Consider the following 17,064-nt stretch of genomic DNA (forward strand, 5'->3'; position numbering starts at 1 on the left):
TATCGAAGTACTGCTGTAAGGAAACACTGATTTCGAATCGATCTGTGAATTTGTTTTTCCATGTTATTGACTAATCTGTTCGCTTATGAAACGCCACCCCCCCCCCCCCCCAAAAAAAAAAGAAAATGACAAAGGCTCATCATAAATTCTCTTGTCTGACCAACGATCCCAAAAAAATAAAAAATACTGTGTTTTTACAGATGTCAACGTCTTTTTATATATAATATCGGACAGACTGGCATGAAATTTTGTTGACATGTACGGATCCCCGAAGGAGGAATCCTGATGACCCCCCCCCCCCCCCCCCCCATGTTGAGGATGGATTCCCTGACTTTTCATCTACCTGCAAAAATGATAACACTCCCATCAGCCTCAGCTCGACTGTGTTTAGCTGCTAAAATTAGCACCACTGTGCACACGTTATGGAACCGACATTAGCATTTACAATGGCAGAACACACAGCCTCACAGAGCTGCTAACGTGCTTGGTGACCCTTGTGTGATATAAACGTTCTGTCGTTAAATTAACTCCACAGTCCTGTAGGCTGTCCGTGTGGTTTTACATCCAATATTTGACGCATAGTTACACAGAATCCATTGTAGACCATAAAATATATCAATATCGGATATTTGTGTGTTTGGGTGGGTTTATGTTACATTTGTTCTCGTTGTACGGAACGTCTCCTGCGTTCCTATCGACCCGTAGAGGTATTTATATTGTGACACGGTCGAAGGGGGGGAAAAGCTCGCCGCGTCGCCGGACGCGGCTAAGAAACGAAATCCACCATGCAAGTACTCTGACGTAGGAGATAATATATCTGTGGTCCAAGTTTGTGGTGTAAGGCCCAGGCTTACATGCACGTAGTGAGTATTCAGTACACAGCGTGGCTGGAGGAGAGGTGTTATTCGATGAAGATGTCTTCGGTGGGACAGGAGTAGCCGATGTGTTCCTTGTAGTACTGCTGGAACGCCCTCCTGTGGGACACACCGGAGAGGAGAATTAGGAAACAGCAACGTGGCGTCATCATCTGCCGCTCTGCGCTTTGGACGGAGCCCAGCACCGCCCCCAATGTAACGGAAATGTTATTCCATCGTAAGTAAGAAGAAAAAAGGAAGTGTTGCTGATGCGTTAAGATGTACTGTATTTCCGGTAACCGTAATAATCATGCAGGTATTCTGCCCCCCCCCCCCACCGACTTGAGTCGGAACAAACTTTTAAATGAGGCCTTGTAGATCTAATATGACTGGGTTGCTTATTTCTCGCCTCAAATTGGTTCAGAAACAGGTTTTGCCAGCGCTTTGCATTGTGGGGACACAGCATGCGAGGTAGACCGCTCCGACGCAGACTGGAGATTTATTTATTTGCCTACTGCATGCTGCATGCTACATTTAGGCCAAAATCTGTTTGTTTCTGTGTGTGTGTGTGTGTGTGTGTGTGTGTGTGTGTGTGTGTCGTGCGCCTTTTCACCGGAACTACTTTCTACGGAAGAAATAGTCCCTATGTTACGCAGCATGTGCTTTGGACAGATAACCACTATGTGGAGCAGAATAGAAAACGCGTCTTACCCTACAGACTCGGCCAGGGGGTGTAACGTCGTCTCCGACAGCATCACGTGACAGGCAAAGCGCTGCTGGTCAGGGTGTTTGGTGATGAAACCAAAATACCTGCGGCGCAAATAATCAGAGTCACTCAGGACATTTTGACAATTTAGAGAGTTTAATGCAGACCACGAAATGGACTGCGAGAAAAAAAAAAAAAGTACAATTTAACGCCGCGTGGCGACTTGATTACATCAAATGATGCCCGTAAAAGCAGTTCGACTCACTTGCTGTGTTTTGGATGACAGCCACAGAATGAGATGTTCTTCAGCTGGAAGAAATGGAAACACTGGTCCCCCTGACGGAGACCGAGACAGAGAGAGAGAGAGTGTTTGTGTGTGTGTGTGTGTGTGTGTGTGTGTGTGTGTGTGTGTGAGGCCTGCTAAGTGGAGCTCCACCTGAACGCACCCCGGAATGTGTACAGAAACTGGCAGCAGCCGCGGATTTGAAAAAGGTGCGCCACTCACGGAGATAAAATAAGTGCACGTACCCTGTGAGCGGAGTGACACTGGTCCTGGACGCTGATCTTCACGCCCTTCGCGCTGACCTCCAGCACACAGGCCGAGGGAGGCTGATGTGCTAGCCGCCTGTTGCACGCCACCTGTTCACACAGATCATCGGGGGAAGTCAGTCGCTAAGCGGAGCGGGCGTCGCATTTATTTAAACTGTTGTTATTGTTTGCATGAACTGTTTTAACTGTTTGTAAGTAGTTGTGTCTCGCTTGATGTGATCTCGACTTTCCTCAGTTTCACCTCCCGCGTGTCACGCTGGCAGCCTGTGTTCACATTTGCAACCTTTGAAATGCTTCGATGAGCGCGTTTAAAAGCCCAAGGCTCTTTGCCCGGTAGAATGTCACTGTTAACTGTTGGACTCTTCCACAAGACACTAGAAGAAGACCGAACGCTCTTGTCTCTTTACAAAACTGATCCCGGAGCTAAAGTGACCAGCTCTGTAATGTTCTTAACAAGGATTTGGAGCCAGTGAAGGATTTAGAGGAAACAAAGTGATTACAGCTTCAACAAGGTCTCCACTTATATATACACAGTGCTTAGCAAATGTATTAGACCACCTGTCATAAAATATTTTAGAAATCTGTCAAAAACTTGTTTCAAACTAAAAATTGTATCGTTATTTATTAGGCAAATAACAAACTGGAACAACTAAATAGTCCTTATTCACATATATTAACCACAAATCTTAATATTTTGTATGACCTCCTTTGGCCCTGATGACAGCTTGCATTCTTTGCAACCACCAAAACAAATGTTTCTGTTCAGGAATGCGAGTAAATAACTGTCATTTGGCATCTCAATCAAAAAATAATAATGTGCTTTACTATTTTTCTTCTGCTTTTTTTGTAAAACAGTAAATTTGAGAATTCATGGATAACAACAATAATGATATTTTAGCATTAAAGAGATCAACGCACTGGATTTGAGTCGGTTCACCCACATCTCATCGTTTTTTTGTTTCCTCTCGTCTTGGTTTTCAGATGCCAAGCCTCCTCTTCCTCCACCCCAATGCAACAGGCGGAGGTGGAGATGAATGAAACACTTCATTTGGTTCATTGCGGTCAAACAGGACAGAGACAGGCTCTTTTTTAAAAAGTAGCTATACTCGGCCGCAAGCGTTCACGTGTGTGGTTCTGTCGTACCTTCTGCATCGCAGCACACAGCACGTCATTGCCTTTGTGGATGGGGACCTGAACTGAGCCCAGGAATCGCACCAGGAACTGGTCTACCCAACCGTCTTTGTGGACTGCGAGAAGAGAGGAGAACAAAGAAACATCTTAAATGGCGTTGATGGCGTTTTTTTTACAGTCCAGTTGGTCGCAACGTACCTTGGTTAATGTCTTTGGCCACCTGGACAGCGTAGAAGGCAGGGAATATGCCAGTAGCCCCGGTCCTCATGTTGTAACCCTGACACCACAGGTCCTCGGACTGGTTCAGCATTAACACCGGGTCATCCGTCTCTAGGTTCAGCTCGTCCGCATGTCGAGGAACAAACCTAAAAAAAATAAATAAAAAATAAATGTATATGTTCAGTCTCGTGCGTTTTTACTTGGATGTGTCACAACGGGTTCGTGCATGTTCTCGTGTGTTGACCTGTAGACGGCTCTGTGGCTCTGCTGCCTCTCCACTCCGTCCAGAACACAGGAGAACACACCAAATGAGCCAGCACCTGAATAATAAGAGCGCTGATGTTACTACACACACACACACACACACGATCGGCAGCAGTTACAGTTAGTCTGTCTGTTTTATGTTCATGCTTTAATGCCAACAAAAACTTAAATGTGTCACAATCGCATACAAGTTAAAAAACGCCTGATGTCGTTGATGAAACATTTCGCCGGTCAGATCATCTGTAGGCAGGATTCAAAATGGGGATGTAGTATCGGAACTGCAATTGCACGAGTTTAAAAAAAAATGTAGCTTCTTTAAAATACATAGATTGAAGTTTACAGCGTGGTACATTTCTTTACGCTTAAAGCCCTAAAATATGTGATCCTGGCAATGGATTGTTGTCATTTTCATTGGATTGTTGCGCCCACGTTTGTGTGAGACAGGCGCAGTGTTGGCGCATTGCTATCTTGAGGCAGCCGAGAGCGACAGCGCCATTGACCAACAAAACCTGGTCTAAAGTCTGGGGCAGTGTTTTCCTGCTTATTATTCAGATAGTAAGATGGAAGTGAGGGTGAGGGCTGAGTAGTAAGGGAGTGGGTGATGACACTCTGATTGGTTATTCAAGAGACTAAATGTAACCCTTTTGTGCATTGCGCCTTACTTTGCACCCAGATTATGTCCCGTTTAACTAGCAAGAGGGGAGTAGGACGCCCTAAATGCACTCGCGCCATGCACTTTAGACCATATGGTGGTCCCCAACCAACCATCACTTTGCTGCGTTTCATGATGCGCGTGACGTAATCGGGACAGAGGTGCTAGGGTCTGACTTCCGGGAACAAGAATGTAAACTGCCGCATCGGGCCATAATCGGGCTGATATTGCATAGTCTGAACCCAACGTAGGACCTGTCACAGGAGCCTGAATATTAATCAGATACTTCATTATTTTTTGATTCAAACTACATATTTGGAGAAGATACAAACCAGTGGCACTGTAATGGCTGCTGTTGTTGGCAAACAGGTTGAGGAACTTCCTACTTCTGGAAGCTCCGGCCCTTCCTCCGTTAGACTCCTCTCCCTCCGAAGTCGTGGCCGACGTTACCTTGGACTGTTTGCAGATCCTCGCCACAACTTCCCTCCTCCTCTTCACCTCCTCCTCCCTCCTCCTCTTCACATCCTCTTCCCTCCTCCTCTCCGTCTCCTCCTCCTCCTTTCTTCTCTTTTCCTCCGCTTTCCTCCTCTCTTGGAGCAGAAAACAAGGAGAGATTAAACTGATGGCCGTGCAAACAGCGGCACAGGTTTGATTTCCGCTTCAGTCGAGCTTCTCTCCTGACTCTGCACCTGCACAGTCGTCCAGTTGCAAAACGTGTTGCTCTAACCATCATCTGTTCAGTGGTGTTCCACAAGGCTAAGTATTTTGTTCTCTTTTTACTGTATGTTCCAACTTAACAGGAGACATAGCCATGATATCTGTTGATATGCAGATGACACACAGCTCTACAAATCCCAAAAACCCTTCATAAGATCACTTAAACATGAGTCCTCAACATTCTAGTTCATTTGTGCAGATGAAAAACGTGAGATGAGATGCTTTCCTCTAGCTTCACCAAAATGAACACACATTTTAAATCCTAACAGACTGCCATAAAATGAACTTAGCGTATTCGTGCTTCATGCAGGATGAACCATTTTCATTTGAGGTTTTAGTCTAGCACCACCATCAGGACAAAATGTCAACTCGTACAACTGTCCACAAGATGTCTACTAACCTTACAGGTAGATTACCATGAAACACAGACAGACACACATAGGACATGTACATGCATTGGTTGTGGAGGGATGCCCGAGTGATTGGGCTGCCACATAGTCAGGCAGAGGTGAACCACAGCTACCAGTTCACACTCCGTACCATGGTCCATGCTGGACTGGGCCCACACTGGGTCCAAAGCCAAGTCCCTATGGACTGAGCTACCCCCCCCCCCCCCCCCCCCCCATTCCAGTGGTGGGAGAAGTACTCAGATCTTTTGCTCAAGTAAAAGTAGCAATATCACAGTGTAGAAATACTCTGTGTGGCCTGTGTGTGGAGGAAATAAAGGGAAATATATATAAATGCTATGTATATATTATATATCAAGAGGTTCATGAAACATGACAAGCCATATTCCTATTTATTATGATCTCAAATTATATTCAAGCCTCTATTGAGGATTATGCAGATGTTTTTGTGACGGCGTTGACATCTGACGGTGGTGACAAAAACACACTAGCTGCCTCTGGCTTCTACTTAAAATGCATAATTTAAAAAGAATTATTTCTATACGAAAGAGGTTGCCACGTCATGGTTGGGACATTAGCAATTATTGAAAGTATTGGAAAAAAACAGCAAACTCGTTTGACCTTGTTGCATTTAGCAGATGTGAAGGGTGGAAAGTGGGTCCTCGGGAATATAGTTGACCATGTGGTTGCCTGATTTTATAGCTTTTTTATAAATATCTGACTTTTTTTTTTTTTATCACATTGAAAGGATAATCTCTCGTCCAAAGAACCAATTTTGTGGGTACTGGGCTATCATATAATCAAATCAAATTTGCGCAAAAGACCCTCAGCTGATCCAACCCTGATTATTTTAAATAAGGAAATGTTATTCATTTTCAATGGAATTAGCACTTTTCTTTGTGTTGTTGGGTAGGCTGTGAATTGCGCCAATAGAAAGTCTTATCTTCGTCTTACCTTTCTCCATAATATTACATCCTGATCATTTTATCTTTTGTATCATTAATCTGAATCTGCAAAGTAACTCGTAACTAAAGCTGCCAAATAAGATGTAGCAGAGTGAAAAGTACAATCATTGTCTCTGGAGATGTTGTGGAGTAGAAGTATAAAGTAGCATAAAATAGAAAATACTCAAGTAAAGTACAAGTACGTCAAAATTACTTTCCACCACTCCCACATTCATGCTCCCAAAGGGATAAACCCTTTAACTTACTGAACTTACCCCATGAACGCTTGGTTGCTCAGCCATGTTAAAAATGAATCTGCATCATTACCTTGCTTCCTTGCTTCCTCTCTCTTCTTCCTCTCCTCCTCATACTCTGGGTCTTCCTCCTCATTGGCTGACTGATAGACCGTCTCCGCATCGCTGTCATCATTGTGCTCGTAACCGTGCAAGCAGTCTTTGAGGCTGACCAGCTCCAACTGAGCGTGTTCATCGACCACCAGAGTGTATTTAACAGAGTCATAATTTAACCCTGCCGTGGCTTCACTCTTTGTTACAGTGTGAGCGGCCGCGCAATCTCCCTGAGTGACAGAGTTGGTGCCATCCACCTTAGTGTGATTGTCACCTTTTCCTCCCCCCGCGTCCACCTCTGACTTGGTACAGTCCATCTCTGTTTTTTCATTACCTGCGAGGCAGTGGGTTGGACCATTCTGGACGTTCACGCAGGCGGTTGGATCTCCCTCCCCCTCTTCTTCGCTGATGTCGGGGTTGGTTTGGTGGGATTGAGAGGGATGCAGGGGCCCTGGTGGGGGGCCCTCTGTGTCTGAGCTAAGGGACATTCTGTTTGACCCCGCCTCGCTGCTGGACCGGGAGAGGACAGGTGGGTTGTCCTTGGTCCTGTCATGGTTTTGGCCTAAAAAACACAAAATATGGACAGTGGGTAGACATATGGAGTAACAGAATCATTTGCAGCAGTTCAGGAGTAACATATTGTCAAAGGGGTTTGTGAACCACTTCATATACACCGATCAGGCATAACATTATGACCACCTGCCTAATATTGTGTTGGTCCCCCTTTTGCTGCCAAAACAGCCCTGACCCGTCGAGGCATGGACTCCACTAGACCCCTGAAGGTGTGCTGTGGTATCTGGCACACAAGATGTTAGCAGCAGATCCTTTAAGTCCTGTAAGTTGCGAGGTGGGGCCTCCATGGATCGGACTTGTTTGTCCAGCGCATCCCACAGATGCTCGATTGGATGTGAGATCTGGGGAATTTGGAGGCCAAGTCAACACTTCAAACTCGTTGTTGTGCTCCTCAAACCATTCCTGAACCATTTTTGCTTTGTGGCAGGGCGCATTATCCTGCCGAAAGAGGCCACGGCCATCAGGGAATATCGTTTCCATGGAAGGGTGTACATGGTCTGCAACAATGCTTAGGTAGGTGGTGGTACGTGTCAAAGTAACATCCACATGAATGGCAGGACCCAAGGTTTCCCAGCAGAACACTGCCCAAAGCATCACACTGCCTCCGCCGGCTTGCCTTCTTCCCACAGTGCATCCTGGTGCCATGTGTTCCCCAGGTAAGCGACGCACACGCACCCGGCCACCCAGTCGTCCAGCCATCACAATTTGGCCCTCGTCAAACTCGCTCAAATCCTTACGCTCGCCCATTGTTTCCTGCTTCTAACACATCAACTTTGAGGACAAAATGTTGCCACGATGAAGAGATAATCAGTGTGATTCACTTCACCTGTCAGCGGTCATAATGTTATGCCTGATCGGTGCACGTTACATACCTTAAACCTCTTAACAGATATGATTTGATGAGATTAGATGTAAACTCATTTTGTAGCATGATACAGATATTTAAAAGAGACAACCACTACTCACTACTCTGGGTTTTCATTTTTCCCTGAAGCAAGGCACTAACCCGGGTTCTGGTACACAGCTATGTGTAATAATAATAATAATAAAGGGGTCTCTAGTAGTGGCAGTATTCACCAACTTTGCCCAAGTCATACGCAGTTGTATTTACTGTACACATTCATACTAACAACAAGAAGATATTTAAAGCTACAGCAGGCAAATATTATTGAAGTATAATTTTGGTTAAAATAACTCATTGCATGTCACTAACAATATCTTATTGAAGGGCTCCTTTAAAGAAACGTGTGTCTGTGAGCACCCGCCCCCTTGGTATTTTAGTCTTTTAAAAAGACCGGACCAGGCCTGATGAATCAAACAACCAATCAGGGTGTACAAACAAAGGGGGCGGGTGCTCACAATAATATTGCCCACAGTAGCTTTAATGACTTTGGCGGCCCCCTGATCCTGTCATTAGCACACCGGTTTTGGGAACCCTTACATACGATTCTGTTACCTACTCAGAGGTTTACACACTCTTATAAGTAAAAGTACAAAGCGTTTTGGTCAGAATTCCATCCTTGTCGGGGTGTGAACGTCCCTGAAACCGTTTTTTTTAGACCATAAGACACAAATGCAAAGTGTTTTTAAAATGCATTTTAAGGGTCACGCGGTTTTCCCGTAAATTCCTAGAAACAAACACGTGCGTACCGGTGATTTCGGAGGAAGGCTTCCGCAAAGGACCGTGTAATTTAAAAGTCAAACGTGAGCCTTTCCGAGTGGAGTAACGCATGATCCAACCAATATCCAACCACCGTTAGCTTTCAGGGATTTCAATAAAATTCATTCCATAATCAACAACTGCATCATTTATTTCCCTGTTGTTACTTAGGGACTGTGCAAAACGGTTGGGGTTGGGGAGGGGAGGGGGGAGGGGGGCTTAACCTTGTGATTCACCTGAGCTGTTTTACTTTAGATCTTATGATGCGGAGCAAAGGAGCAAGCGTATAGACCGGCCCGTGCTCCAAAGGAAGCGTTCATTACCTTGGTCTTGGTTTCTTGGTGCTACGGGCGTGCGCGGGACCACCATGGCCGTTAGATAAACCTCCTGGTTAGACAGTATGTTATTTGGCTTGAGTCCCCCTCCTCTGTTACCCACTTTAGCACCTACTTTTCCTTTCCCATCAGCCCCCCGGCTTTTCAGTCCATTTGCCTCTCTCGGCCTCTGGTGTCCATTCCTGTCTTTCTCCTTCCCCCTGGACTCCTCGCACAGTCTCCCCCCTCGTCTGTCCTCCCTCCCTGCCGTCACTCCATCCTTTCCTCTGATGTCCCCCAGGCTCCTCTCTCTCATCGCTGTCGCTCCTCTGCCTCCCCCCCGTCCTCTCCTTTGACCCCTGGGCGCGCTGGAGGACTGCGTGTGCGCCGCTCCGGACGCCTGTCTGTCCCGCGGCCGAGCGCGTATGTCCACGGTGGTGGCAGCGGCCTGAGCGTTGGCTCTGCTGTTGGCTCCATTGGCCGGGGGTGGTTTTAGGGCCGGGCGGCGCGTGCTGTGGCGGACTTTGTCCTCCGCTTTCGGTTGGATACCTGGTGGTGTAAGATCCCCTTAACACACACACACACACACACACACACACACACACACAAACAAACAAAAGTATCCGATTATGTATTAGGCAACCAGATGTATACAGAGGGATTATGGGAGTAGCCTACAGTAAGCAGTTTATCCTGGATAAAGAGGTGCAGGAACAGAGGAAAAATCCAACACAAATGCTTCAAGAACATTTTCACATTGTTCACAGGATGTGTTCACTGTTATCCACTTTTCATTCCAAGACATGCATTTAACTATGTTTGCCTGTAAAGATCAACCATTTATGATGCCCATGTTGATAGCATTTCATCCTGAGACCCCCCCCCCCCCCCCCCCCCACCCCTTCTCTGGGAAATGCCCGCATCTGTACGTAAATGCAGACGTTTTTTTGTTTGTTTGTTTGTTATAAACGCGTGGACTCAAAGCCCTTGAGAAGATAACCCTGATGACATCATCGGGGGATATTTTTTTTCTCAGATTTGACAAAGCTGCTCTTAGAGCCACCCGCAGTCAGATTAGCATTGTGTTGTGGGATTGTTAGCATTGTTGGAAGTTTTTTTTTTTTACGGTGCACACATTTTACACTCGGGGAGGGTGGAGGGTGAAAGTAGTGTGGTAAGCACGAGTCCTGAAACCCAGGAATGAGTCAGCATTTTTGCACTTCCTGTTCCCTGGTCTGGAAGTCAGTCTTTACATTGTGAGGGTCAGGACTTTTTTTTTTTTTTATTTCATTAACTCATAAAGTAATTCTAGCCTTCTAGTTTTCTGAATGTGTTTGTTCCTGTTTCGGTGTCCGTACCTGTGATGTGTGAGGAGGAAGAGCGGGAGTCCTTCCAGCTGTCCTTCTTGCCGAAAGAGTTGTTGTTGATGGAGTCCTGGGGGGGGGGGGTTAATGAGGCAGAGCAGCAGTGTGAGAGCAAAAACCAACACACACACACACACACACCCAATTGTGAAATAATTCTATGTTCAAACCGCTCAATTCAGACCTAAAAATTCAAGTCAAATGGTCAAATTCAGACGCTCGAATTCCGAATTGATTCAAAGCCGGAATAAAAAATCAGAATACTAAATTGGCCCATTTCGTGTTCATTTAAAAAAACAATGGACCACTTCAGAATCAGAATCAGAATCAGAAACTGTTTATTGCCAAGTAACATACATTACAAGGAATTTGCTGTGGTCTGAAGGTGCTATTGTTTTGATAACAAATAAGTAGAATATAAAAGCTAAAATAAGAATAAGAATAAAAATAAAAATAAAAAAATAAAAAAAAAATAAGATAAGATAAATAACAACAGTGCAGTGACCAGAATAAAGTAAAGTGTCCAGATAAAGTGTCCAGTAGGGGGTGGGTGCGTTAATGAACCACTTCGTCGTCGCTTTTCAAACGAAACGCCTCTTTTGCGCAGGTCCAACACAGTCTCCACAGATCGGCATATAAATATCCCAACGTTCAAAGATAAAAGAGTTCATCATGAACAGCCTTGGTAAATAATATTGGATTTCTTCATTTGTCACTACGCACACACACACACACACACACACACACACACACACACACAGAAATGTGGCTCAAATGAATTAATAACTGTTATTAATATTAGTATTCCACCATGGATGATGATGATGATGATGATGATGGAGGAGGTGTTAATATTAGCCTGTCCAGCTTCAACGTCATGGGAACCACGCAGAGCGCTGACTCACTTACTGACATCCCATCATGCATCTGCTTTCCATGTAGCACACCCCATTCTGTTACTATGGTTACTCAGTGTGTGTGTGTGTGTGTGTGAGAGAGAGAGAGAGAGAGGGAGGGAGAATCAAAGTATTTCTCTCCGTGTTTAGGACCACAGGGATCATGTAAATGGCGATATAGCATTATAGTCACTGGATGACACTAATTTTGAAATCCAATGACGTATTTAGGTATTAATTAAAACAAACCTTTTTTAATTTTGGGTCGCAAAAGGATGAAAACGACGCTGATAATCCGCTTTTAAATACTAACTTGTTTTGATGAAGATCTGATTGCTTGGATAAAAAAAAAAAAAATTAAAAAAAAGACTGAATAAAGGCAGAACCCCTGTAATGAACATAAGTCATCACGTGTCTTGCAATCATTTGTACGGTTCATTTTGAATATTCTACCTGTCCAGTCCACTGTTTGTTACCATGCCCTTGCGCTGGCCAGTCTTTTTAGTTTTAAGGAACAAAAGGAACAAGAGAGAAGTGAGTCATTCCCCCCCCCCCCCCCGTAAAGCGGTGTGCCTTTGCGCGGACTCAATTGCTTTGGTTCAAGTGGTTCTAAAGTGCCAGAAAATTGTCTTTTTTTGATCTTTTAAGCCATGCTAGCGGCATGCCTCAAGGGGCGGCCCGTCAGTGGGTCTCCTGGGTGACACAATCCCTGGCGTCCGGAAGCCCTTTGGCCAGCCTGGACCCAAACTTAAATCTATCACAATATTATCACAACAGTACAGATTCAATCACGACCTCAGTTTGAAATTCACAATCGAAGAATTTGAGTCAGTGAGTCACATTGGACCCTAGGTCCAAAGGTAAAACCAAGTGATAAGTGATAAAGTGAGAAACACTCCGAAGCAGCTTAATGGGGAATACCCGCAGTAGCTCTTTGCATGCGCCTTTATCCACTTAGACCGGGTCCTGGGTCTTTACAGTGCTGCTGTATTTAAAGCCAGCAGGCGTCATTCTCAGCAAGCAGCTTTATGGAAGGACTGAACTGAAGACACAATAACCTTCTATTTCTGCGTGTCAGCGCATCGCCTTCCTGCTCCATGTCGGGTTACAGTGGACCGCTGGCCGTTGAAGGAATCTGTTACAGTAAGATCGTTACTGATAACTCCTATTTAAATGTAGACGTGTTTGGCCATCGGCCATATTATCCAGCATCTGGCAAAAGAGGATGGCAGCGAAATCCCTTCCAGTCGAGTGAACGCGCTGACATGCGCTTCGTCGTAACAGAAATTAGCCTCGACTAAGGCTGATAATCGATGAACCTTGCTCAACAGCGTGCCTTTTAATGAACACCTTTTTCCCCACAAGGCCCCAGACCTTTGCGGGTTAGCGGCACCAATGCTGAAGAGGCCCGCGAGTACCCACAGCTAGTTCCAAAAGCTAGGTCCAAGCGGCGGAGACGTAGCCAAAAGGTCGGGAAGATCGCGTTAGAAGAACTTCGGCTCTTGATGAAGGTATCGGTCCAGAAATGTGTTAGCTTTTTCTAAAAAACAGTGTCGAGTCAAGCCTGTGTTAACCCCCCCCCCCCACCCCCGCCGAGCAAATCCAAGTTGAAATTGAGCTAATCCTTAGCCTTAGAGCCGCAACAGGTTCTCACAGCTCCACCCCTATGCTGGTCACACGGTAGCATAGTGCTCCAAGTTTCTTGCACCTTTTGTGGAATGAATTAAAATGTTGATAAAGAACAGGAATGGAGGGGGGGGGGGGGGGGGGGGGTCAACATTTTTGCCTTGTATATCAACTGCAGCTAATTGGCAAATGCAAATGTTGGAAGCGACACATAGCTGGATTCGATGGGTGATTTAACGCTGGATTCAAACCCCAACACCAGTTTGTTCAATCATATCTGAACAAAATCTAACTCTAATCTCTACTGTATTTGTACTGTATTATTTATTTTTTTTGGGGGGGGGGGGCCTTAATAGACAAAAGCAGTCACAACAACAGTGATTTCAATTGAATGTTGAATGATTTGGATGTTGACGCTGAAGGGGAACCCAGGTCAGGGTGAAGTGACTCCGCTCTGATCTGTCCTGACACGGTAAACAAGATGCAACTCATTTAAAGGGACACACCAGGACGCTGCTGCTGCTGCTGCTGCTGCTGCTGCTGCTGCCGCTGCTGGCTGAAGAGCCGGGGCTAGCTACTTCCCTGTCATCTAGACGTGTGTTTTTGTTTTTTTTATAGAAATATTGCATTACCTTCTTCTTCTTCTTCTTCTGCTCTCTCACTAGAAGATACTGCTCCAGTTGACCCATCTTAAACATACCCGAATAGACGGCGGAGCAGCTCGCGGGCAATCAGGCTCGGAGCCCCGCAACGGCCAGCGTCCTGTCAAAGTGTCCTTGAGCAAGTCACCGAACCCCCTAGCTGCTCACCCACTGTGGCTGTGCTGGAGGAAAAACAAGCCCGCTTCGTGATATAGACTGACTCGCGAATGCTGATATTCTGAACGGGGTGCGTTTGCCAAGAATCTTGCGACCAAAAACACACGAAGCAGGAGCCTATTTGCTGGAGCACGGCGACACACAGCTGACCCACTGCCAGCATGCGCGTTTGTGTGTGTGTGTGTGTGTGTGTGTGTGTGTGTGTGTGTGTGTGTGTGTGTGTGCGTGCCAGCATACGCAAACACTGATACAAAGCTTCCCAATGCTGTCTCATTCTGAAGACAGGATCCTCCCAGGAAATACACACACACACACACACAGTAGCCAATGTATTCGGCTTGATGCCACTGCTGCCTCATTCTAAACACAGGATCCACCCATGATCATACACACACACACACTCTCACACACACACACACACACACACACACACACTGTAACCCATTCGCCCAGCTCGTTTTAAAAGCAAGGGATCCTCCCAGCCTCCCCTACCTGGGTGCCGGCTTGTGGCAGCTGAGGGAACAGAGCCAGGGTGGTGGGTCTCTTTGGTTGGTATTTGTCCATGACAGCACAGGTTGATCTCCCACCGACAGGCGACAGCTTCCTCCCTCCCTCCTCCTCCCTCTCCTCTCCTCCTTTATTAAGCCAACGTACGCGCTCTTCAGCTCGGGCAAGGCCTCCCCCACCCTCCTCTACCTCCCTCTCTTCCCCTTCTTCCTTCCTCCTCTGCCCTCTCAGCATCGATCAGCTCCGAGCCCGGCCTCCGGACACGCCCCTTCCCCTCTCTCCTTGGGTGATCATTGGCTGGCCACGGTGTCACGTCGTCGTCATCATCGTCGTCACCACCACCACCACCACCACCACCACCATCATCATCATCTTCCCGGCAGGAGCAGAGCGGAAGGGAGAGGGGAGAGGCAGAGAGACAGAAGGAAGGAGGAAAACAGAGGGAGCAAGAGGTGGGCGGTGTGGAATAGAGATGGGGTGAACGAGGATTGACAGATAGTGAGAGAGAGAGAGAAAGGCAGGGTGGAGAGACAGAGATGCAGAGAGGGAGAGGGAGGGGGAGGAGGAAGCCGGGGCCAACCAATCAGAGCAAGGCATGACATTATCAGCTCATCTGCCTGTGGCGTTTTCTGTGAGTTAAGGCTAATAAACACTGAGTGTGCGGCCTGTGTTGTGTGTGTGTGTGTGTGTGTGTGTGTAACCCAGTCAAATAAGATTATACAGCAACAGTGATCCCATGGAGAGACGACGGCGACAGACCAGCCAGCAAATCAATCAATCAATCAAACAGCCGTTCAGTCAGCCAACAAAGCAGCCGGCTAAGTAGCCATTTTAGCCATTTGGCCACAAACTAACCGGTCTTTCAGCCAGTCTTTTTGACCGAGCAGTTAACAAACAAGGCACTCAAGATAGTCAGTCAATCACTCTTTCGGTCCTCCAGCCAGCCAACAAGCCAGCCGGCAAACCAGTCATTCAGCCAGCCGGCCAACTAATGGTCTCCTTCACCCGTTCGCTCACACCGACGGCGACCGAGCTGCCACGCAAGGTGCTGGCCTCCATCGGGAGCAACTTTAGGGTTCAGGGTCTTGCCCAAGGACGCTTCGAACCAGCTTTACCTGTTGGCTGTTTATGTCAGCTGATCTTCTGCTAGCCCCACCTGGTCGCTGTAGGTTCCATGGTGTAATGGTCAGCACTCTGGACTTTGAATCCAGTGATCCGAGTTCAAGTCTCGGTGGAACCTCGTCTTCTTGGGCCAGTGGAAAACGCTTGATGGTAGAAACTGCCGAGAGCAATTGTAAATTCATGTGTCCGAGTTCTGCATCAACGTCGAAACACTTGGTTGGCTTGGGATGTGCCAGATCAGATGTGGAAACTAAACGTAATGATGATTTTTTTTACAATATACTTGTGTAGTTTTCCCCCCGTTTTCACGATCAGCCCCACCTGCTCTCCGTAGGTTCCATGGTGTAATGGTCAGCACTCTGGACTTTGAATCCAGTGATCCGAGTTCAAGTCTCGGTGGAACCTTGTCTGAGGTCTGCGTCAACGTCGGAGCACTTGACTGCCTTGGGATGTGCCAGATAAGACGTGGAAACTAAATGTAATGATGACTTTTTACAATATACTTGTGTAGTTTTCCCCGCGATTTCTCGATCAGCCCCACCTGGTCGCTGTAGGTTCCATGGTGTAAATGGTCAGCACTCTGGATTTTCAATCCAGTGATCTGAGTTCAAGTCTCGGTGGAACCTCGTCTTCTTGGGCCAGTGGAAAATGCTTCATGGCAGAAACTGCCGAGAGCAATTGTAAATTGATGTGTCCGAGTTCTGCATCAATGTTGAAACACTTGGCTGACTTGGGATGTGCCAGATCAGACTTGGAAACTAAACGTAATGATGACTTTTTACAATATACTTGCGTAGTTTTCCCCCCAATTTCTCAATCAGCCGATCAAGTCTGTGTAGGTTCCATGGTGTAATGGTCAGCACTCTGGACTTTGAATCCAGTGATCCGAGTTCAAATCTCGGTGGGACCTTGTCTTCCTGGGTCAGTGAAAAATGCTTGATAGTAGAAATGAAATTACGTATATTGGTCACAGAAGTATACTGCTAAAAAAAAATTCTTTTTATTAAATCCAGACCCTACAGAGGTCTCACAGGCAGTCCAACTCCTCCAGGATGGCACATCAATACGTGCCATTGCCAGAAGGTTTGCTGTGTCTCCCAGCACAGTCTCAAGAGCATGGAGGAGATTCCAGGAGACAGGCAGTTACTCTAGGAGAGCTGGACAGGCCGTAGAAGGTCCTTAACCCATCAGCAGGACCGGTATCTGCTCCTTTTGTGCAAGGAGGAACAGGATGAGCACTGCCAGAGCCCTACAAAATGACCTCCAGCAGGCCACTGGTGTGAATGTCTCTGACCAAACAATCAGAAACAGACTTCATGAGGGTGGCCTGAGGGCCCGACGTCCTCTAGTGGGCCCTGTGCTCACTGCCCGGCACCGTGGAGCTCAATTGGCAT

The 17,064-nt window shown here is 46.6% G+C and overlaps 1 protein-coding gene and 4 non-coding genes across 5 annotated transcripts; 4 read left to right on the plus strand and 1 right to left on the minus strand.

Annotated features, from left to right (window-relative positions):
- Nucleotides 1-901: 901 nt before the first annotated feature.
- Nucleotides 902-14,605, minus strand: mapk8ip1a (mitogen-activated protein kinase 8 interacting protein 1a). Its single transcript, XM_070908129.1, has 12 exons — nucleotides 14,534-14,605; nucleotides 10,696-10,771; nucleotides 9,347-9,904; nucleotides 6,771-7,352; nucleotides 4,708-4,965; nucleotides 3,704-3,779; nucleotides 3,439-3,605; nucleotides 3,253-3,356; nucleotides 2,089-2,199; nucleotides 1,826-1,896; nucleotides 1,566-1,664; nucleotides 902-974 (listed from the first exon to the last, which is right to left on the minus strand). Exons 1-12 carry the CDS (start codon nucleotides 14,603-14,605, stop codon nucleotides 902-904), a joined length of 2,247 nt encoding a protein of 748 aa, XP_070764230.1.
- Nucleotides 14,606-15,716: 1,111 nt separating this feature from the next.
- On the plus strand, nucleotides 15,717-15,788 carry trnaq-uug (transfer RNA glutamine (anticodon UUG)). The gene has a single exon. It is a non-coding gene; the product is annotated as a tRNA-Gln (tRNA).
- Nucleotides 15,789-16,003: 215 nt separating this feature from the next.
- trnaq-uug (transfer RNA glutamine (anticodon UUG)) lies at nucleotides 16,004-16,075 on the plus strand. Its single transcript has one exon. It is a non-coding gene; the product is annotated as a tRNA-Gln (tRNA).
- A 148-nt stretch (nucleotides 16,076-16,223) lies between these two features.
- On the plus strand, nucleotides 16,224-16,296 carry trnae-uuc (transfer RNA glutamic acid (anticodon UUC)). The gene has a single exon. It is a non-coding gene; the product is annotated as a tRNA-Glu (tRNA).
- Nucleotides 16,297-16,508: 212 nt separating this feature from the next.
- trnaq-uug (transfer RNA glutamine (anticodon UUG)) lies at nucleotides 16,509-16,580 on the plus strand. The gene has a single exon. It is a non-coding gene; the product is annotated as a tRNA-Gln (tRNA).
- The last annotated feature ends 484 nt before the right edge of the window (nucleotides 16,581-17,064 follow it).

The sequence above is a fragment of the Enoplosus armatus genome, chromosome 6 (assembly GCF_043641665.1).
Source record: "Enoplosus armatus isolate fEnoArm2 chromosome 6, fEnoArm2.hap1, whole genome shotgun sequence".
Lineage (NCBI taxonomy): Eukaryota > Metazoa > Chordata > Actinopteri > Centrarchiformes > Enoplosidae > Enoplosus > Enoplosus armatus.

Bases quoted from the DNA above. Each gene is read 5' to 3' on its own strand.
- mapk8ip1a (XM_070908129.1), bottom strand. From the start codon at position 14,605: ATGGACAAATACCAACCAAAGAGACCCACCACCCTGGCTCTGTTCCCT. The intron at 7,353-9,346 runs GTAATGAACGCT...TGTGTTTTTTAG, and splicing joins ACCAAGAAACCAAGACCAAG to GCCAAAACCATGACAGGACC. The intron at 3,357-3,438 runs GTACGTTGCGAC...CTCTTCTCGCAG, and splicing joins GGCCAAAGACATTAACCAAG to TCCACAAAGACGGTTGGGTA.